General features: G+C 33.2%; 2 protein-coding genes across 4 annotated transcripts; both read right to left on the bottom strand.

Moving 5' to 3' along the window:
- Positions 1 to 1,826: 1,826 nt before the first annotated feature.
- LOC102667117 (probable protein phosphatase 2C 10) lies at positions 1,827 to 6,705 on the bottom strand. Of its 3 annotated transcripts, none has more exons than XM_006597286.4 (5): positions 6,134 to 6,705; positions 4,928 to 5,161; positions 4,343 to 4,619; positions 2,475 to 2,629; positions 1,827 to 2,237 (listed from the first exon to the last, which is right to left on the bottom strand). In XM_006597286.4, exons 1-5 carry the CDS (start codon positions 6,161 to 6,163, stop codon positions 2,097 to 2,099), a joined length of 837 nt encoding a protein of 278 aa, XP_006597349.1. In that variant the 5' UTR covers positions 6,164 to 6,705; the 3' UTR covers positions 1,827 to 2,096. The 3 variants fall into 3 exon arrangements, with proteins under 3 accessions (XP_006597349.1, XP_040865812.1, XP_014623638.1); XM_041009878.1 differs by having other exon boundaries at positions 4,928 to 5,167; positions 6,134 to 6,262; XM_014768152.3 differs by lacking the exon at positions 4,928 to 5,161.
- Positions 6,706 to 10,805: 4,100 nt separating this feature from the next.
- LOC100818124 (calmodulin-binding transcription activator 2) lies at positions 10,806 to 21,982 on the bottom strand. Its single transcript, XM_003547033.5, has 13 exons — positions 21,809 to 21,982; positions 19,955 to 20,074; positions 19,249 to 19,364; positions 18,998 to 19,086; positions 18,493 to 18,535; positions 16,629 to 16,803; positions 16,126 to 16,251; positions 15,702 to 16,012; positions 14,443 to 14,976; positions 13,646 to 14,337; positions 12,606 to 13,188; positions 11,355 to 11,678; positions 10,806 to 11,272 (listed from the first exon to the last, which is right to left on the bottom strand). The coding sequence occupies exons 1-13, from the start codon at positions 21,846 to 21,848 to the stop codon at positions 11,159 to 11,161; spliced, it is 3,267 nt and encodes a 1,088-aa protein (XP_003547081.3). The 5' UTR covers positions 21,849 to 21,982; the 3' UTR covers positions 10,806 to 11,158.
- Positions 21,983 to 23,264: the final 1,282 nt, after the last annotated feature.

The following is a 23,264-nucleotide window of genomic DNA, read 5'->3' as shown; positions in this document are numbered from 1 at the left end:
TAAAGAGACGTATCAATTAAGAAGTCTATATTACAGTGTAGACTTGTTTTTTAGACTTACAACTAAAAAAATACATAAAATGGACAGGTTCTTAGTAATTAAATAGTTGTTGTAGTTGTCCATCAGTAAGAACTAGTGAACTACCAATCCATCACAAATTCACAAATAAAATTAGCCTAAAGCATGATTGTGCACTACCATCGAGTACTTATCCGCATGATACATAAATTCCTCAAGATTTAACATGTTTATCCAAACAATAGTTGAAGCAAAACTATCAAGATTTATTTTAATGTGAACCCAAATTCTCTCAGAGGAAATTGGAGGAAGAGAAAAAGGTGAGAGTCAATCTTAGAAAAACCTTTGAAGTATAAATATTTATAATGAAAATTATGTTAAGTCGTGTTTAAAGATAACTTGAGACCAAGTCAAAGATGACAAAGTCAAATAATTATATTTTGGATCAACACTTAATTAATTTAATACTTCACAAAAAACTTAATTAGTTTAATTATTTAAAAAATATTATTTAAATTAATTAATTAGAAATGTTAACCTTTTGAAATATCAAACAAAATATTCAACAATCCCCACACATTTCCAAATGTTAAAGAAAATGTTTTAAAATTAATAATTTCTCATGTTCTTATTTTAAATATACTCAATGTAGCTAGTTATATGAACTAGACAATAAAACATGACACACAATATAATTAGTGTACCAAGTTAAATGAATCAAAGATATTCTGCATATGTTAAAGGTCAATCAATCACATTATACTCTCATAATTTTTTATTGTTATCGTTAATGTGCGTTTAGAGGTCATGTGCGCGTCTAATATTTACAAGTATTTTAGATATGTAAGCAAAATCTCATGCAAGAGAACTCACTTGACTCTCATAAATAATTTCGAAAGATGAATGTGGCAAATCAAACCACCTACAAGAGGTCTAAAAGTCCTTAAAAATTTAATAAGTTTAAGACCCCCACCCATATAGATTATCGGGCAGAAAGGGTAAATGACATTTTCAAACATAAATTAACGTTTTAATTGCTTATTAGAAGAACATGACACTTATCATCAAGAGAGGATTCACACCTAGAGATTTCTGATGAATTTGAAGTGTAGAAAAAAAATTAAAAATTTAGAAGTCATAAATTTTAGTAAAAATTTGAAGGGAAAAAATTGAAGCATTTAGTATATGTCAATATGTGAAGATGAGAAAAATAATGATTTTTTTTAATTTTGAATAAAAATTAATAGTATTAATTTCGGTTGATTATTTTTGACAGGAAGAAAATTTAAAATGATTTAATCAAGTTTATTTGTAAAAGAAAAATCATTTCAAAAATGAAATTTTAAAGTTTCAACTTAATTCTACAATTTCCAAAGAAGTTTTAAATTTAAAATTCTAAATAAAGGAATGCATGATGAAACTTCATTTTTGGATCATCATAATACTAAGATATCTATAAACTTTATTAATAACTATTTTTTATCAAAATATTTGACTAGTTATTTTTAGTAAGATTTTTTATCCACGTCCTTTCCATCCAAGATTCAAACCCATATGACTATTAAGATGATATTATAAAAATCAACAAATTTAACATAAATAATAATAATTTCTAATTAAATGATATTATCAAATTATTACACTTTCAATGAATAGTTTGTTTTATCAAATAAATTTCAAATATATTCCACCCAAAATAATGATAATAATAACTCGAACAGTTGCGGTCGTCACTTAAATTGTAGCCGCGGAAAATTAGTAGGACATTTCAAGTAAGTCGTAAATTGTGTTTGTAACAAACGCATAAATGTAAAAGCTATGCCCATCTTCACACTGATCCATGTAATAATGCAAATTACAAAGAAAAATGATGGTAATAATCTACACAAAACAAATCATGAGATACTAAAATGGCACCACCTAATTTGAAGAACCTCAATTTTACAGAGGAATGAGCAAAAACTTATGTTGTAGAAAATGGATTTCACGAGATCTCCAAAAAAAAATGAGAGGGGATATTGATCAAATATATACCAAGAAAACTTAGGGAGTAGTTGTGCTGTGTTGTGTTCCCTTTTTCATCCCTTGAAATGAACTACAATGCACGAAATATCATCCTTACTCTCTCTGTTCAATGACTCGACAACTAGTTGTTTAGCTGCCTTTTGTGGATCTTTTATCCTTCGTGCAATATCAACTGCCTCTTGGTTTGCCATTACCTGCAATGAATAATCATAATTTAGACTTTAATATTTAAGCAATAAATTCAATCAGAAAAGTTCTTTACACTGCAATTGTAGAACGCAATAAACTTCTTACATGATAGTTTCTAGTTAGATGTCAGTATAAAAATTCTTTACATTGTCAGTGTCAATATCATTTATTTGATATTTTAAGAGCATGCACAAATAATTTTAAGAAATGATGGACTGAAAGATATTAGATTGGTGGTTAACCTTCCAAAGACCATCACTGGCAAGTATCAAAAGCTCAGCATCTAGGTCAATATCAACATATCGTATATCAGGATCAGATCGTAAGTGTGATTTTAGATTTTTGTCTCCAAATGCTCGAGAAACTGCAAGCTGCCCATTTACTCTTGCAACGTCTCCTGATATACCCCCCCAAAAATGAGCAAATTAGTCTAAATTACACAACACAAACAAAAAGGACTCGTATTAATGTTGCAAATAATATACTTCAATACTAACATGCCAAAACTTTGGTTTGATGCCGGGTCTCTAACAGCTATAAACCTTCCTGAGGGTAGAGTTTCAGTTTGTGAAATTGTTACTTCTAAAACTTTCCTAATCTTTATTTTCTGGTTTTTAAGAAAAAAATTACGGTAGAATGAGACATACAGTGATCGCTGATTAGGATTCGTGAGGCATCCGATACTTATTGGAGAACAATGTCTATGCTCTGTATAAGTGAACCTCATAGTTCTAACCTTGATCCACCACATAGTTATTAACACTTGAAATTGCATTTGTATCTGTTATTATGGGTGATGTAGGCATGTAGCTAACAGATATGAACAGTTGCTGTAAAGTCAAAGTCAATGACCTCACGGAAATACATTCATAGAGGAAATTACATAAAAGTGGGACTTTTTTAATCAGAAAAAAAAAATATTTTACACCCAAAGTTATAACAGAGATTCAATAATTGACTAATATTACAAGTTTCCATTAGTATGATCGTATATTTCAATAGTTGCCACTTGCCAGCAAAAAGAATGAGATATGCCTAAAATCTTACACTTAGATGTCTAGAATCTAAAATGTACATCGTTTGCAATTTAGTCCATGATTTAAAATATATCACAAACAGTCCTTAAATTATTAAAACTCATTTCATGTCACTCCTTTTGCTATCTATAGTGGGAAATAATTTAAGTACTGATTGTGAATTTCGTGGACTGTTTAACTGCAGACGAACATGGACCAAGAAAAATTAGCCCATTTAAACTACGGACCGGGAGAGCCTGAGCCGTTAAAATTGCGTGCCAATGCAGACAGGTCTTCATGGGGCAGGCTGTTTACCCACCTCTAAGCAAAAGTGATAATTTTACGGGTGTTGCTAGGTGCACCCAGCATTATTGCTGGTGCACCTAGCACTTAAGGTGAAATGACAAAAATATCCTTAATCCGTAAGCCATTTAAGTTGATCTGTAAAAGTCTTACGGATCAACTTGATCCGTAAATTTTTTACAGATCAACTTGATCCGTAAGACTTCTATGGATCAAGTTGATCCATATTGTTCCGTAAAAAGCTTACAGATCAAGTTGATCCGTATCAACTTTACGGATCAACTTGATCCGTACGATTTACGGACCACCCTCACACACACCCATCACAAATGCGAAAAAAGCGTAGGGACAATTTTAATATTTTAATAAAATGCTTGGTGCACCTAGCAACACCCTAATTTTACTTTCCAGATTGTATATAATTGGTAGTATCATATACATGTCTTGCAAACCAGAAAGAGATAGAAACAAAGAATTTGAACAAATACTTCCAGAAAGTTTGATCAACAGAGGAAAGTAAATCTCCATTGAAGCATGTGCCTTCAACCTAATTTTAGCAAAGTGTTTTTATAAACAAAGTAAAATGTATATCTCTCTGTCTTTTCCTTCCCCCCCCCCTTTTTCAAAAGCCTTTTCCTTCCCCTTTGAAAATGCAAATGAGACTCATGATGCATAAATACTTTTCCCAAGCACTTCATATTATTGAAAGCTCATAGAATGACAAGATAAATCCCACAATGAACATGTAAGCAATATCTCACACATTAACTCATTAAGGTTTATTAAATAACCTGGCATGTTTGAGACAAAGCCACCTTTGTTCTCAATGATGCCCCTCTCGGTATTGGGCTCATGATCAATAGTCATCTGTTCAGCCACCCCTCTCCTTGACAAAACTGCTCGTGAATCTCCAACATTTGCTACCCATAACTTCTGATTATTAATAAGAATTGCAGTCACTGCAGTCGATCCTCCTTGCCCCAAATCAGAACTATGAGAAAGAATGGTCTGATCTGTTGTCTCATAGGCTTTAATGATGGAACTGGCTGGATCAGTCCAGAAGTCCTCCTGGAATAATCCATCATATTTAAGAGTACAATTCGTAATTCAAAAATAAAATTATGTCAAGAGGCATTACAAAGATTCAAAAAGAAAATTAGTCCAAACTCAAGTTTTTCTGACAAGAGGTTTACAAATTTCATCAAGATATCAAGTTCAACCAGATTATATTTCATACTGTTAATATTGATCATAAAAAAAGAGTATGGAAAGTCAGGAGAAAAAGGGGGAAAACTTTGTCCCTTTGTCTGAGGAATCAAATGTGATTAAGGTAATAATCAATACATGATAATTTTTAGTCTGGTTCAATAACTCACCTCCTTCAAGATATTAGAAAAGAGATGCTTTTGTAAATAGGCAGGCACACTGTCTCCCAAGTGTCCATCATATATAGCAAAAAGTCCTAACTCTTGCCCTACAAGCTTGACGATTTTTGCTACATGATAGTCCTCCATTGGGTGGTTTGCTTTCCCTTTAACTAGGCTAAAGCCATACTTAACTGAGCCCTGATGGCTCTTGCCCTTGCCAGAGCTACATGAAGTGCGTACCGCCTAAAACTATGCAAGTTAAAATACAATAATAAAAGAATCTACTGTTTAACATAACAAATGCAATGCAATACAAGGAACATGGTTGAAATTATAAAGAAATTACTACAAAGACAAAGATGCGTGGTTGATTATAAAAGGGAACATAGCATAAATGCAAAACAAGGAAATAGGAAGTTGACAATAAGCACAACATTCAGAAATATAACAGAGAAACACACTCTGTACTATTATAATTCCATCTTGTTAAGAAGTGTCAAACTTAAAATGGCACAACCCCAGAATATTAACTATTTATCAGCACCAACAACCAAAGAAGATAGAAATAGAACATAGTTCATGCTCAAGGTTTTACAGAATGGTCCACAACTGCAATTTTGGCTGCCTCGACAAGGTTTTTTTCCGCAATTGTGGTTGTAACAGTTGCATTTCTCTGCAATTCCCCGCAATATCAAGAATTGTGACAAAAACCGCAACGTGACCTCAATTTAAAACCTTGCTCATAAGTAGACCAAAAACCACTCACGAAACATCCAAGGGTCAAAAGAATATTAATTAGACAACTTTGGTGTTTAAAGCAACCATTTGAAATGAGCCTTGTCTCACAAAATTAGCTTACTGCAAAAACAAATGCTGAATGCTGAAACTACCTCCAGCACAGTTAAGTACCAAACTCTCGTTAAGACTCAAGAAACAAGCCAGTATTAGCTTTGTCAATTAAGCTTAGAAACAATCCTTATGTTTCAATTTTCATTATCAATTAAGCTTAGAAAAAGAAAATTTGGGATAGTCCTGAGCCATTCACTGCCCCAGCAAAACTCAATCCTCAAATAGACAAACGCTGCATCTAAGGCTCCTCTAAAATACATGGTAATCTCCTAAAACGTTAAGTTGTATATGCATGAAGGTTTATTATTCCAAAGACAATTTTTTTTTTTAAAAAAAAAAACTTTAATAGAGGCCAGAAATCCTCACCTGATTGTTGAAGCAACAGAAACAATCCATGTAATAATTCAGCCACACGTCACCTTCCCCCTCTATCACTCAACATGTAACTCTTGTGCAAATCTTCAAAAGCGAAAATTTCACAAAAAGTTGACGTCAGAGAAACTCCAAAACTCTCCAAGAACTGTGAATTATGAGAAAAACATTCCGATCACTCAAGCAAGCAATTCTAACAACCCTCCCCGATAAGGAGGGGACAAACAGGAAAATTTCCACCACCCAGATGATCAACAGGCTAAAAAACTAGAACTTTTTGGAGGAAAATGAGAGGAGAGATCGGTCTAAGAAGTGGATGAATGAAGAGAAAGTCACAGAGAAGACCAAAAGAAAGAGGTTATTAATAAGAGAATAGAGAATAGAAGATGGATTGGATTTGGAGGGTGCAACACCGTCTGGTTTTGTTGAGAAAGTCAGGTCTGCAATGGGTGGCAAAAGGCAGAGGTTGCCCTTATTGACTTTGCAGTTTTGTAGTATTTGTTGTTTAATTTGCTATGCTATGCTGACAGACACACTTTGTTTAATTTGATGATTATATACAGCTGTTTTGAGGTTTCATAGTTCTTATAAACTCGGGTAGGGTGGGGACTTGTCAGAGACTTCAAAAGTCAGCAAAACTTTATAGCCTCATAAACTCTCTCTCTCTATCTTCCTATTAATTCTCTCATTTTCCCCTTGAGAGAGCTCTTGTCCCAAAAGATAACAAAAACAAATTTATTTTATAAAACCCTTTACAGTAATTTCTTTTAACTCGATTAAGCAAGCAATGTAAAATAAGTAAATAATATATCTAATGATACGGTAAGCTATTTAACTTTGATGAGAGTCAAACTTTTATGCACAGGGTAAAGAGTTTGTAAATTGTCAATCAATAAAAAAAATTATGATAAAATTGATTTTTGAAGTGATTTTAATAAAAGTAAAAAAAAAAACATTATATTTGATATTTTTTATTGAATAAATGTAAAACTTCTTTATATTATTAGTATATAGTAGATTATTTTCTCTTTTATAATAATTAGCTTAAAAATTATATTAACTATAATTTTTTATTAGTTAAAAGTGTAAAATACTTTTTACTGAAAATTAATGTACATAAAAATTAAATTCACATGAAATACTGTGATTTTATGGTACTTAAATTTATTAGTATTTTCTTATACTCCGATAAAAAAAAAAAGTGTATAATGTAGTACCCAAAAAAATGTATGGTAAAAATAATAAGGGAGAATTGGATCTGCATTAAATAAGTCAACCCCGCAGGTTAGGTTTTTCAGAGAAGACATTAACTTAGAGCAAAGAAACGTACAATGAGCAATTGACGACAAAAATGGTTATGGGTTTAATCTTAAGATATTTTTTGAAACAAGACATTAAATGACAAATGCGAGAGTGAAGAACTCAGAAGTTGCTACTACTTTGAAGGCAAGGAATCTCGTGGGGCTCACAGCTCAGGTTTAATTTTAGATGAAGTTAAAATAGTTAGGGCGGATCTAAATAGACAAATAAATGTCTCAGAAAGTCAGAAACCATCCTGCTCTATTTTTTTTGTTTTTTTTTCTCTTTCTAAAATTATAATATACTGCTGATCCACCTGGTAGTAAAAGCTGAATGGTCAAATTACAATAGCAGACTAGTTTGTTTTGTTTGGTCGCTCATGTGGCCCTGCACCAGCATTTCCTCCTAGGTCCCTCTCACCCAAATTTAAACTTCAAACCAGAAAAACAGAAGAAGTTCAAACTAAATTATCTTTTTACTCCCCTTATTCAGTTAATTGCTTTACTCAACTCATTGGTATAAATTTTGACTTATCCTGTGTTTGTAATAAATAAATAAAAAATAGTGTACAAAGGTGACATAGAAATTAAAACTTATGACTCTATACAGAATATCCAAGCTTTATATTACTAGGTAGATATTAGTGGATTATTTTTTCCCTCACAAATATTCCTTTTTAAAGTCGATTCTATTTGAGATACAATGAAATACCGATTCGTCGTGTTATAATAAGAAATCAAAGTAATTTTATGCAATAATACAATAAGAATTGTATAAAATTGTTGACTTTTTAGAAATTACTTTCAAAGTCTTATATAATAAGTTTGTTATCATGGACATCTAAATTAAATAAATGAGTTATTATAATTTTTTTTATATATGTTTTTTATTCTTACAAGTAAAAAATACATAATAAATTTGTTACCTTTAATCATAATTAACTTAAAAGTCGTATTTTTATAATTTTCTATCGGTTGGTAATATAAAAAATTGTGTATAAAAATTAAATTATTTTTTTTCTCTTTCACATAATGTTTGATTTTTTTTCTTTTTATTTCATCTAAGTGGTGATAAACACCATTCCTTTTAGTTAGTGGTCACGGATTTGATTTGTGACCTTGTATACAAAGAAAATATTGTTTTAAGAAGACAATTTATCCTTAATTATTTTTAAATCTCTAAAAGTCTCAATAAATGTTCGGAAATATTCTTTGTAATCATATATACATGCAAGGACACAGTTTCTAGTTTTGCGATAAAGGGTGCCGTCCAACACGATCCATTAGATTAGAGAGTTAATAACAAGCAAGCACGGGATGCAAAAAATTTGCCAGAAAAAGGATATTCGACATCTCACCAGACACTGTTGTAGATTTGAAATTAGTTGATGAATAATATTAACAAAAAACAATTGAAAAATGGATAAGGAATAGAGCTTCCTTCAACTGGAAAAGAAAAAAGAAAAAGCAAGGCATAAATATGATAGTGGATGTGGTTATTATTACAAAATTGAAAGAGTCAACTCCCCTGAGCTGCCATTGCATGCATTTGTCTGTGCAGTGTTTGGTGGAAGGAAAGCATAAAGCCAAGTCAAATCCCATTGAGAATTGAATTTGATAGCACGAAGGAAAAGGAAAAGCTGTTGTTACTTATTTTTGTTAACGTTGGCATCGTCATCATGAGAACCAACATGCCACCCGCGTGCAAAGAAACAGTCACCTAGGTGTACGAGGTGGGGTTTTGCCACGTGTACACTCCTGTCCTAATGTCTCCTTCCTCCCCTGTTTCTGTTGCTCTGTTACTCAAGAACAGAGCAACTTCCCCCGTTGTTGCTGTTGCTGCATGAATGAGTGGACAACGGTAAAAATCCTCCACTTGATGGATTTTGTTGTCAATTAGCTTAAGCCTCACATGCATGCTGAAACCATATTAGAGTGAAGGCTCTAAGTTACGACAAATGAGATCTTTGATATTATGGACAAATGAGATCCATGGTCTTAATTGTGGTTGCATTATGGTCATGAAGATTTTAAAACCTTCATGTTATAGTTAAAATTGCAGTCAAAGCCATTTTTGTAATTAGAATAAATTCAATTATGTATTTAATCAAAATGCACTCGTAGTTCAATATTATGTAGGTATGAATAGAATTGGATTCAAATTCTCCAAGTAACGTTTTCAGACGGAGATATTTTAATGTAAATTTTTCTTATGTTAGTTATCTAATCATGAAGTATCATCATATTTTATAATAATTTTTTTAAAATGCAAAAAAGAAGAAAGAAGTCTTTGGATGAAAAGAAAAAAAGAAGTAAAGTTATACATATGATTCAACTTTTCAATTCATGCTCGAAATTCTCCCTCGATAACTAAAATTTCTTTTTCAATCCCTAATTTATCCCTGCAAAATTAGTTTGCCCATGAAACAAGTCTTCAACGAAAGAAGTACTTGTATGTTTTAATTGGATTTGAATTAAGAGAGATATACCTAAATTTGTAACAGTATGTCAAGCATGTGCATGAATAGCCTCATGTCTAACAACATAAAATGCCGTTTTCTCGTGTTTTCCTTCTAGAGTCGGGAACAATGCATGTTGCATGCGTTAAAGAAAACCTGACTAGACATTGGATCAAAATTGGATGCTGCGTATTTCGCTGACCTGAAAAAACTGCATTGTTCCTATCCAAATTCAACTCTAGTTTTGGTCACTGCTAGAACCCTATCTATAAAAAAATGTTTTAAACCATTTCAAAAACATTTAAAAAACTTATTAATCGGTTACCAAACAGCAACTAAATATGCTGAAATCTAAGCTGGTTATTATCTTTCATTCATTACGATTCTTTCCATTTCAAAATCAAGCAAACAGAAAATTACAATAAACAAATATTATGTTTTATTTATAAAATATTAAGAAGATTAATCATCGACTTTTGTAACATTGCTCTTAGTTAAACTTACAAAATTATTTCAAGATGTTACCCAGCGTCAAATATAGCAACATTCATTTGTAAGCTCAGGTTAAGTGATCCACTTCTTGAACAGGCCTAACACAGGCGTTGGATATACACAAGTTGAAACAAAAATGAGTTCCTTTAGTCTTTCTAGTTGAAGCTGTGCTAAACTCTTCAATTTATGTGATGATAAAAAACAAAAACCCAGTACGTTGCAAACCGTGCAGTGATAAGAGTGAAGGAGGTAACCAGAAGCAAACCACGCCTATATCCTCTACAGTGCAGAAGTTAAAATTCTAGAATGGAAATCCTTTTAAGAAAGATGGGGATGCTATAACTAAAAAGACAAGTTGCAGAAGTAGAACTAACTGATCAAAAAGGAATTTAAATGTAAACGATGAAACAAGCTTGATATCATAAATCATAATTAGCACTTAGTATATAGTTTCTCTCGCCACAGTCGCCTTTTGTACACATTGCAGATTAATATTTTAGCAAGTTACATCATTATGATATAACCCCCAACCATCTGCCTATTAAAAAAAAAAAATCTTCTATAAACCATGTTTCATTAGACTACAATATCTTAACTGTCAAACCAGAGTGCATTCTAGCTATCATAATCTATTTATATGCAGCCTTTGGATCCGGGTAATTTTGATTAGAAATATATACATCAAGACGATGTTAGGACTCCCCAATGCCAAATAAAGCCAAACTGGCCATGTATTTACAGTGGGGAAGATGGGAGTAGCCATTGCAGGATCAATCAAATGCTATAGGAATGAAATTATCATCGTCTAAAAGCATATCAATATCAATCAAATCCTCCACACCATCAACTGTCTCTTCAGAATTGATCAAACCCTTGTTAGATGCCTGCCAGTTATCAAACAGCTATGAGCATATCATTAAGCCAAATATTAAAGAGTTTAGACACCAGCCAGATGTTAACAAATACCTTGGTTTGACGGAAGTCCTCAACAACATTTAGCAGACGCCGGTATTGAGCACGTGCCTCTGGATACTGAACCATGGACTTCACCCTTGATAGGGCCTTTTGGATCTTTTCTTCCTTTTGTTTCCGTCCCTCCTTGAGATAATCATAATCATCCTCTTTCAGAGAATCATTTTGTTGATTGGGGACTTTATTAATGGCATTTGGTCGAAATCCACGTAAACCGCTACCCTTGCGCCTCCAACGTAATATGACCTTCTCCAGGATTCCCACAGACCATATGATTGGTTTATACTGTTTCCTTATCTGGTGACCTCTAACATGGGCCTTGACACCACAGATATCAACAGTCAGTGGAAGCATGTGTCGAGGGCATAGGGACACAAAAAAATGAAAGATAGGGGAAAAAACAGGAAAATATCTTAAGTAGTCATATCTTCTTTTGGGAAAAGGGGGTGGGATGGAAGTTACATTGGAGGTGCAAGTAGCAAAGCAGGGGAAGGGTAAAGTTGCTTGGCAAACATCAACTTCACACCCAAGTCTTAAAAGACGACTCAGGCCAGAGATAATTGAACTTAAAGCTTTGGGAAGTCTCTGAATATCTTTTCCGGTAGCTTCCTAAATCTTTTTTTGTGTGGATACAAGTTGTGTCCTTAAATTGAATTTTCTACTTTACAGGTCGTGGCAGGAGGTAAGGAAAGACTTTTAGACAATAGTGCTATATATCCTTTGGTGTACTTTCTTGGGAATTAAATGCTCCCTATTTCAAGTGGTCTTAGTTGTCATTGGATCTGCCATGACATACGACTGCTTTTACGGCCCACTAAGTGCTCAAGTTCATGATTTGATGAATGTTGACACAACACCAAATCACCAAGTAAATGCATGGAATGATGGAAGGAAGAACCCAATATAAAGAACACTTTACTGCATTCTTTCCTCACATTCTGGATGGTTTTCTACAGTTTTTGACAATCCCAATGTGTGATCCACATGTATACAGTAGTTATAGAAGGAGCAAAGAGATGAAAAAGTTTAAGAAGCATTTTTCCATTCTTATCCACATCCAGAGTTTTTATCAATCAAAATCTCCAATGCAATCAATTTTCCACCTTTAATTTCCAAAATAGCAGAATAATTCATAAGATGATTGGATGATAAATTAAGACCATCTAACAATATACAGGTTTACTTAAAAAGAAAGTCCAGAATATTGAAAATGAAAAATCAAGTAAAAAGAACAGATCAACGTACCTGGATTTTAACAACTCTTTGACGAATCATCAAGAATTCTTTTCTCTTCTTCCAACCACGAAACTTTTTCTGTATCTGTACTGCAGCAGCATTGGCTAAACCATCCCCTTGTCCAGATTTGCATGCCCTGGAAGCTAGCAGAGAAAGAGCTTGCTGATCTGACAATCCAAGCTCATCATCACCTTCATACTGAGTTAACTGCTTCCTCTGAAATGACTGCATTCTGTATACTTGATGTATACGATCAGCAGCTTGTGTTGCATTACGCACAGCAGTAAGTGAATCCTTGAGGCAGATGGCATCTGGGATATCACAATAGTGCACAGGTGTTGCAGATCGTTCTGAAACTGTCTGCACCACCTTCATTCCTGAAATTTCTTGCTGACCACCTTTTTGATCATCCATTGTGAGGGTTTCGAGGTGGTGAGTTAATGAAGACTCAGCAAGAAAACCAGAAATTCCTTTGTGCCCATAGCTAGAGGCAAGATCTGCAGCTGTTCTACCAGATGGAAATGCGGGAGATGGATCTGTCAGTGCTCCACAATCTGCACCCATGGAGACAAGGACAGCAACTGTCCGCTCTCTGAGAAAAGGAGGAAAGAATAACATAAGTGAAAAAATTATGTTATGCTGAACATAATATATTTGAGAAAGTCAATGCTGCAAGCAGACTGTGATTTGCCTTTGACTAAGCAAAGCAATTGCTCTAGGGATAACTCTAAGTTAGCTAATTTACTATTTTAAACACATAATAAAAACTGTATTAACGTTTAGCACCAAGGAGAGGAGGGGGTGGAAGTGTGGAACAAGTCCATTCATGCAAAACACTGGAGATTTCTTACCACCCTTTAAAGAAAACTTAAATTTGCTTCATATGCTAGGACAAACCAATTTTGTAAACAAATTCACTTGATAAAAGTGGAAAAAAAAATTAAGAATATCAGGGAGGTAAAAGAAGGTTCAACCAGATTAGAAGACGTAACTTATGTTCAACCAACTGTACTCAATAAAGAGGAAAAAAAAATCTCAAGGAACCTTACCTGCCACAGGATGCAGCCCAATGAAGAGCTGTCCATCCATTCACATCTCGGAAGTTGATATTAACTCCAGCAGATATAATTGGATTTATGGCCCAATCATAACCAAGAAAAGCTGCTAAATGTAGAACACCTTGCCCATCCTCATCTAATACATTTGGCCCTTTACCATTCTCAGTTACTTTGTGAAGAAGCCATGAGTACAGCTTCTCTTTAAACTGCCTGTGAAACAGATGCTCCTTCACCATGTGTTGGGATATATCCAATTCTCTAGTAACTTCATCCTTAATTGAATAGTCCTCCTCCTCTCTCAGTGAAATGAGCTTAAAAATTAAGTTTCTTTTCTCCATATCACCCTCAAAAGAATGATTTGAAGGGTCCACTGGCTTTAAAGAAAGAAAATCCTCCAGTCTCAAATGACGCAGCATTTCAGTTGAACTGATATAAAAATCTGCAAAATCTACATTTCTAGCAAAGCCCTCTCTGAAATCGAATTCCCGCACTTCACTACAAGCTAACCTATTGGAACATGTTACATAGAAAGGGACCCGTCCAACCTTATGACAAGGAGCTTGACAGCACAAAATTCCATCAGCTAAGACCTCAGCAGGAACCTCAACTTCCCCAAACATACAGGACCAGTTACAGGTTGTCACCTCTGGTTGACTCTTCAAAAATGATCCAATAATCAACACCTGTATAGTTTTGAACAGGATAGCATGTCAATCAAACTACATCTGATTCTTCTTCATAATAATAATAATAATAATAATAAAATAGATTTTCCACAAGATCAGTACCTCAATTTCAGACTCAGCATAAGCCCATTTAGGTGAAAAATCATTTATACTAAACAGTTGGTCTTGAGAGAGAGATGGGCTCAATGAGGTATCATCTATCACATGCTGGCATTCATCTGTACTCCATGAAATACCAGGTGAGGACTGCATATTCAAATCAGCCACCTCTCCAAGTTCCTTAGTAATCCACCGAGAGAAGCTATCAACCTTCTTCAGGCTCTCGTCTCTGTCCAATAATGTGCTCTTCACTGTTAAGCCATAGTTGATAGTTTCTTCATCAGGAACTTTATTTGCAGAATTGGATTTTAGTGCATGTTGAGATTGTCCATCTTCAAGCTCTTGTGGATAGTTTTGCTGCATAGGCTGCTCTTTTGGTTCACCATGAAAACTGTACAGGATCGGAGCAATTTCAGAACTTGCATTACGAGTTTCGTTCCCTAGTAAACCGGTGCCATAATCAGATCTAAATTGCAGACCAAATGATTGGGTTTGGGTTAACATTGGCATGCCTCCTGAATTGTCTTCAAAAGGAATCTGCATCAAATTAAATAACAAAATGAATATAGTTATAGTTTTCAGCCAAATCTCATAAGCAGTAGTAGTTTGAAATTACATACAAGAGAAACCAAAGTTAAAACTATCAGTTTCAAATTAAGCAATCAAAAGATACAATTGACACCAAGGCAACACCCAGTCATTTTTTTTTAAAGACAACAGATTAAGATATATTATGAAAAACCAACACCCAGTCATGGTTACCCAACAAGTTATTTACGAAGAGTTCAAGCTAAAAAATATTTATCTCAACAAAAAGATTGGATATGGATACATCTGGAGAAAGTTCAAGTTACTAAAAAAACTGTAATCTGAAATTATGGCTCTTAGAATTTGGGTTTGGATCCTAACTCAGCCCTACAAAACAGCTTATAAGGTGAGGGTTATTCCCCACTTATGTACCCTATCTTGGCACTATCTCTAGTCAATGCAGGACTTGGGTTTTTCCCAACAAAAGCATTTCTAGAGTTTCAGAAACAATTCAAAACCTTTTTATATAACAAATGCAGCCCATTACTAGATAGTTAATATATTCATCATTAAGTTTAACTAAAAAGATTAATAAAAAATTGCAGGTCAAGTGGCTCTGGCACAGGCTTTAGTCCCATAAAACTGTCAAATTATGTCTTTTCCATCCCAAAAATAATAGTCATAGATGTGAGATAATACTACTGATAGATATACTATGCAGTAACAGTATGTACCTGCCAATTTGATTGGAGAGACTGAGAACTCTCTGCTTCCTCAGTGAGACCACTTTTGCTCATTAAAAGGTCACCAAAAATGGTATGTTCTTGTTCAAGGACGTCTCCCATTGAACTAGGTAGGATGGAAGGAAATGATGCAAGAGAAGGATCATTGTGCAATTTGGCAGTGCTTTGCAAGACAGTGCCCCATGGTGCCATGCCATGCGGTTTCTGACCATCAGTATAAGCAGTATCATTTCCTCTAAATTTATCCCCATGAACAACAGGGATATAATCCGTTCCAGAAATTGATGACTGTTCATTATCACCTAAAAATATTTTAAGATATATATATGGGGGAAACACATGTCAGAGGTTGCCTAATAGAAGTTATAATATACATGTGAGACAACAAAAATGAAGAAAAAGGAGGGAAGGTAACCTGAAAAGGGATGCATAAGATATGAACTGTTCGAACCAGCACCAATCTTTTCCGTCAATGGACTATTCCCACTATGTTGTGACTCATGTAATGGGTGCAACCCAGAACTTGCATGGTGGATATCCTCTGGAAAGAATTATGATTAAATCATTTAAGGGTGATCAAATGGGCCAAACTATTACACAAATATTTGTTGTAACAGTACCCCAAGATAGTTAAAGACTTGGGGCATGTTCCAATAAACTTCTCCATAAACACTTATAGTAGAAGCAAATAAAAAGAAAAATGAAATAAGTTTGTTTCTCCATAAGCTTAAAATGAGAAAGCTTCTACCAAATAATTTATACATAAGTTAATTTAAGCTTATGGAAAAACTTGTTTCATTTTTCCTTCTCCTAAAAGTGTTTACGGAGAAATTTATCCAAACAGGCTCTTGGCATATTAATTCACTTCACAGGCCACAAATTTTTGAACCCTCATGAAATAAATTTAAGCAGAATTACCAGAATCAGCATCTTCATGTAAAGACATCAAACTGGTTGTTGGGCTCACGGAATCTGTACTCAGTGAAGAAACACAGCTATGATGTGTGGGAAGGCTAGACGATGGAGAAGTTACCTTTTGGGAATCTGTTGGGACTTCATCACCTTCATTATTTACAACAATATTTTTGTTACCCTGAGAAATAAAAAACCAGAAGAAATCTATGAATAAGAAGTCACCCATGCACTCAAGTCAATCAAGACCAGAACTACAAAACACAGATTCTTCCACATTGAACAGCTTCAAATTCTTTATGCTTGATCCCAAGAAGAATATGATAAAAATAGATTTCAAGATATTTTAAAAAAGGATTGTATGATATGACCAAGAGTGCTTTTATCAACATGCCAAAAGCTTAAGATGTTGGCAGATGTGCAACTCTTGAGTCTTGACTCATAAAACTGCATCAAGCACAAGCACTTTCCTGTTTTAGTCATTGGACACAGGCCACCGGCTTGAATCCAACCCACAAACTCAATATATACCTCATGACTCTTTGGGCATATCATTTCCTCCCTCTTAGAAAAGGTTAGTCCTCAAACCTTGAGATGATTTGGAAACATTTCAAACCTGAGATTTGAACCCAGACCAACTCTAATACCAAGAGATATGACCACCATGCCAAAAGCTTAAGCTGTTGGTAGAAACACAACTTTTGACACATAACACCGTATATTAGGCACAAGCCCTTACTTATTTAAGCCATTAGGGCATGAGCACCTAGGTTGAACCCAACCCACAAACCGAACATGTACTATCATGCCCATTTGAGCATATCATTATCTTTTATATCATCAATTGAGACTTTTAATGAAATGGGATCAGGAAAAAAATAGTATACCAGCTGAAGAGCAAATAATACAATTCAACATTTTCAATGGGTATAATGCTTAAGCTTAGCCACACTGGTTTATCAATGCTAAAAAGGCATATTTTTTATGCAAGCCAAAATCACAGAATAACAAATGACATGGAAAATGAATCAATAATGAAAAACAATGTTTTATTTCTGATATAGAAGGAAAATGCAGAGAAATGAATATCCCTACAGCCAACAGAGCTCAGCTCCCTAAGAGAATAGAAATTTCTCTGCCACTAACTGAAAATGATTCTCTCATCATACACTCGCCCTACACAATCCCCATATAACAGAAACACTCACACAATTTGCTCACCCCTTTCTCTCTCTGCCACCTCATCATTCTTACCCTGACTCTACTTATTTTTCCTGACATATTCTCTCTAATCCATGGGCTTATGCTGCTGATGTGCAATATGACCCATTGGGCCCATGTTTGACTATCACAACAACTAGGAACTCAAACTCTTTTAATGACATGTTAACATGTCATTAGGTAATACTGATAGTATTAAAAAAAATCACATTGACAATTGATCAAATTGAACTCAATCTAGATGCCATACAAATCATATCTAAAAATGGCTTAGTGGCTGTTTCCTACTCAAGACGCATTATGAAAAACTCATCCTGTGTATACTTCATTAATTACAGCCATGGTTATTAAATAATATAAAGACCCAAAATGAGTTGCAATGATATCACTAATAATTCATGATGGCTCAACATAGCCTACAAGAACTGCAGTTGTTTCATTCTTTCTCCCTTCAAATGTATCATCATATTTTGTAAAACATCAAAACTCAAGTTATGGAGGTAAAACGTTTCAAGTAAAAAATAGATAAAGTTCAAAAGCTAGAAATGCGAGTTATAACTTATAATTGATAAAAATACATAACCATTGGTAATAACAACTAACAAGAAAGAATAATAACAGAAAAAATATGAAGAAATGAGCAAAATACCTTAACTTCCAAGTAATGGACAAATACTATGTGCATCATATCCCTGCAATAAAAGAAAAATAACAAGAAAACCATATTCTGATTAATTGTAAGACAAAAAATATTTAAGTAGATGAACATTGAAAACTCAAATTAGGTAAGATGCAGCAAAATAGTTGCAACCCGGTAAGATTAAAAACTGTTATCTACAATTTATTAGATAAAAAAGAACAGGGAAGAAGAATGCAGTAAAGCTTCTCAATCAACATGTCTAAGCTAGCAACTCCTTTGAAGCATACAAACACCAAAGAAAAGCCAAAAATGTAGCTCTAACACTCTATTCACTAAGTTTGAGGATAAAGAAACACCCTTAAAAACTTATATCTATACATTGACATGAGATATGACAGCAAATGCACCAATGCAGTACTTGCTAAGAAACTTACAAAGCAACAAACACATGAAATATGAATGTACTTTAATTTCCAATACACAAAGTCTTGTAAGTAAATTAATTCATACTCACGGTTCAAGCATCCAGTAGCTTCGCCTTTGAAAATTTTCATTTTCTTCTCCATGGGCATAGTAGCAGTGCAACACATCAACACTTCCAACCTAAATTTACTTAAATGATGTTACAACTCCAGTGAATAATTGCATAATGGTATAAAGACTTGCTTTCCAATTGGAGAAAATTCCAATCATCCTATGTATACGCTAGTCTTACGAAAATTTGATTAACTACAAACTCAAAACTGAAGTAAATTATAAGCTTACCTTCAACTTTTCATGAGCTTCTTTCACAGTTTTTCCATCTTTTTTCTTTCTCCAATTATGCCCATCCTTTCTAAAGTATCTCAAAACCTTTCGATCAAAAAGAAAAAGTGAACCACCTGAAATCATGAAATACAAGTCATTAAGTGATGTCTTAGTAAGCATGAAGTAATGATAGGAATAGGATTAGGAGCTAAAAGATGGATTGAAGTTAACAACGAAACAAGATTTTAGCAAAACAACAAAATACTACTAATAATATCATAAAAACTACTGAATTGCGAAGATAATTCAATAAGCATATCAGGGGCTTTTTTGCTACCAAATTTCATGAAAAAATATTTACTGAATTACCCAATGTGCCTCTATTCCTTGAAATGAATATATAGGATCTATTGGAACATGAATAACTTAAGTTCAGATAAAGCAAAATTAAAATGCTTGATACATCTTTAAAAGGAATTAAATGCAGCTAAGTGAACCCAAGGAGGGCAATACTTCCATGTTGAAACACATTGTTCGGCACATAGACAGATGTTAATAATTTCGGCCAGAAAGTTCATTAACACCCAGTTGCAACAAACACATCATTGAAAATCAGTATTGGTGTAAGCTTCTTAAGCAATCCATCCAATGGATATATGTAAAAAATTATATAATAGTATATACAGGTGCCAATTAATTTATCAGTAACAGGCAGTAACCATACTTGGTGGCCTGTTATGAGGTTCTGATGTGATATGAAACATCCGATAATTACGAAGAATTTCACAAATTTCTGCAGGTCGCAACCATCGATGCTGGGCTTCAAATTGTAATTGCTGAATATCTGCACATTGATATAAGGCATTCAGTTAAATATTTGATTTTTGAATAATATCACATACACAAATACAATTATTCAAGCAAGCTTAAAGAATCAAATCATGGCCACAAAAGTGACATGCTTCAATAAGAATATTTTTGTTACAGAATCAAAAAAGAAAGATAAACTGGCATATGAAAAGAACACCCACATTGTCAATCATGAGTCCAATATTGAGGTCAAAGTATCCAGTACATAAATTAAGCAGCCTGTTAGTCCCCCCAAAAATCAATCTATCTACCAAATATATTCCTTTCGTCAGAATCAGTTCGGTTTTAGTCTTTTTATGTGATTATTTGGAAAAGCTTGTGTTTAAAATAGTTTAAAATCAAAATGTTGTGGAGCTTTTGTCCAAAAAGTTGTTTTGACCAACGTTGTCAGAATCGAGATCTCACACGAGATCGGGAGGGGGATGAAATATCATAAATCGAAAGATCCTACCAAAAGAGGCAAAATTATATATGAAGATATACATGTGATGAAAATGATGTATAAGGAAAATATCTTGTATATGATAACTTTGAACTAAACTTTAACTGAAAATAAATATTCATAGATTTATATGGGTAACTTTCCTTATGTTCATAAGGGTGATCTATAAATACCCTGTTATTATGAGTTAAAATAAATACTGCACAGTGACTACAATTTTAGGGATTGTTGATAACTATATTAATGGTATTAGTATACAGAGAATGAGAGAGGCAGAACCGCAGAAGAATATGCTTGTAATCAACACAGAGGTAAGACGCAAGGCACATCAGAAGGCAAGAAGAAGAAGAACCCCAGCATTATATGGCCACTATGAATTGATAGAATTAATTTGCCGACAAGGCCATTGTGTATGTTATATTTTGAAGCAATGTATCCTTCACTCAAATTCACTTTTGCTTTCCCCGGTGTATTTTCAAACTTCTTCACACACCATAAGAGGAAGCAAGAACAGTTAAAACAGCCGCCTTACCATATGAAGCCAGGGCTCAACATATATTCATGTCAGACCTTACCAAATACCACTAGTCTGAATCCAACTTTTTTCTTTTACATTTTGCACCAATAAGAACAGGATTCATAAAAAAATGGACAAATGATAGTCTTTAATTTTGTCTCCATGAATAAATCTAACTTTCTAAAAATTGATGCTTCTTTCAGTTTTTCTCTGCAAGGAAAATCCCTCAAATGCATGGTGCTTTCTACATCCAACTAAATCATTTTGAAATAGTTACAAATTTGACAATACTAGGTTCGCTCATTTTGGGGGGAGAGGGGGATTGGGTCTGCATATTAGTTAGTTGCACCAGTCAGAACCCGAACAAGTGGAAAATTGATGCAGTGAAGCAGTACTATCAATAGTTAATGTCGTTCAAACCTAGTGCCAAAGACGTTTTAACACCTATAACGCCTAATTGGACTGAAAAAAATCCCAAAATAGTTAATTCCCCAAATCAATTGAGCACAGTTTTTGTCAACCTCAGTAAGGACCGAAGCTTGGGTCCATTCATTAGCGAAGCCATTATTAGTAACTGAACCTTAGTCCCAACAACAGGAACCCACTCAACGATAGAAACAGAATTCAATAGCTGAAGCTCCGTGACAAGAAATCGTGTCGAAAATAACAATTAAACTCACAGGATCGAAGCATTGAATGAAAAATTATGAAGCAAAAAAAAAAGAAGAAAAAAGCAATTAGAAAATGACCTAATGGACGACGCAATCCGTAAGAAGCACCCTCCGCCATGGCGAAGACTGAATCTGAGATCAACGCGAACGACGAAGGACGAGAGAGACGACAGAGACTTTTTTTCTTTTCTTTTTATCCTTTCTTTTCCTTTTCTCAACTGACGCGCGATAAAGTGAAAAAACTGATACTGTATATTTAGTATTTATACTATACAGCAGAGTAACTTTTACTACTAGTATTATCAATTAAAAATTACTGAAAAGTATACAACGCTGTCTCAATTCTTATTTAACGGATTTTATTTATGATTTATATGTTTTAATCCATTTGAGATAATAAGAAGACGAAAGATATTGAAAGGATAACGAATATAGAGAACATATTCCTTATATATATTCTGAAAAGAATGAACGTTTTGTTATCTGCAAAAGAGTAAAAATACTTCTGCATAAATGTTTTACAATTATTAACGGAGAGAATAAAAAGTAAGGAGAAAAAGAGTGTTTAGTAAAATAAATTATGCGAAGAAAGGTAAAAAAAAATTAAAAAATTGTTAGATGTATTTTGACTTTGACTTTTGAGACCAATATTTGAATGGGAAGTGGATCCTTTTCATTTCCTTTTTCCTTATTTCCTATATTTATTTCATTTTGATAATCTTTTGGAAAAGAAAATTAAATGGGGATGATACAAAATTTATGAGGAATAACATTTATATACTCAAATTCAATAATTAAAAAAATTAAAAGAAAAAGATATAAAGAGAATCTAATTCGATTAAGTGATTAGAGGAGTGAATAATTAGATCAGATTATTTTAACGTTTTTATCTTTATTTTTCTCAATAGGAACTAATTACTCATGAATAAATGTTAGGTCTTTAAAGTGAAATATTATTAAATAATATTTTATTTTATTTAAGATAACTATTTTTTTATATAATTGAAATTTTTAGTAAATAAATAATATTAAATATTTAATATATATTTTAGATTTTAGATTTTTTTTACGTAATATTTTAAATTTTTAAGTCAACTAAGCTCTCTAAATTATATTTTAAATTTATAATAAATAATTTTAATTATGATATAAAGTTATTTTTAATTATTGATATTTTTATTAAAAAAGTTATTGAAATTTGATTTAAAGATAAAAAGTAGATTGAAAGAAATAATTAAACTATTTAGACAATTAAATATAGAGATAATAATAATAATAATAATAATAATAATAATAATAATAATAATAATAATAATGAATGGTTTGATATGGTTTACAGACAAATTATTTATTAGGTCTATAATCATTTGATTAGTAGCTTCCTCTCATTAATGTAGTGTGGTGTGGAGTGTACCATTTTTATCCCAATGATCGATTCGTTATGAATGATCATGGTTTGGATTCATTTGGATTTAGGAGATATTTTAAACCAAACAAATTGGTTTGGATTGTTTTTATTTTATATAAAAAAATA

Source organism: Glycine max, chromosome 15 (assembly GCF_000004515.6).
Source record: "Glycine max cultivar Williams 82 chromosome 15, Glycine_max_v4.0, whole genome shotgun sequence".
Taxonomy (NCBI): Eukaryota; Viridiplantae; Streptophyta; class Magnoliopsida; order Fabales; family Fabaceae; genus Glycine; species Glycine max.
The sequence above is the reverse complement of the archived record's forward strand: the minus strand, read 5'-3'. Positions and strand labels throughout refer to the sequence as shown.

What these genes read in the sequence shown, in the direction of transcription:
- LOC102667117 (XM_006597286.4), bottom strand. Translation starts at nt 6,163, where the DNA reads ATGGATTGTTTCTGTTGCTTCAACAATCAG. An exon ending in TCTGTTGCTTCAACAATCAG is followed by an intron (nt 5,162 to 6,133) that starts GTGAGGATTTCT and finishes GCATAGTTTTAG; the next exon opens with GCGGTACGCACTTCATGTAG. An exon ending in TTTCTAATATCTTGAAGGAG is followed by an intron (nt 4,620 to 4,927) that starts GTGAGTTATTGA and finishes GGATTATTCCAG; the next exon opens with GAGGACTTCTGGACTGATCC.
- LOC100818124 (XM_003547033.5), bottom strand. Translation starts at nt 21,848, where the DNA reads ATGGCGGAGGGTGCTTCTTACGGATTGCGTCGTCCATTAG. An exon ending in AAGCTCATGAAAAGTTGAAG is followed by an intron (nt 19,087 to 19,248) that starts GTAAGCTTATAA and finishes AAGTAAATTTAG; the next exon opens with GTTGGAAGTGTTGATGTGTT. An exon ending in ATGCTGAGTCTGAAATTGAG is followed by an intron (nt 14,338 to 14,442) that starts GTACTGATCTTG and finishes AAAACTATACAG; the next exon opens with GTGTTGATTATTGGATCATT.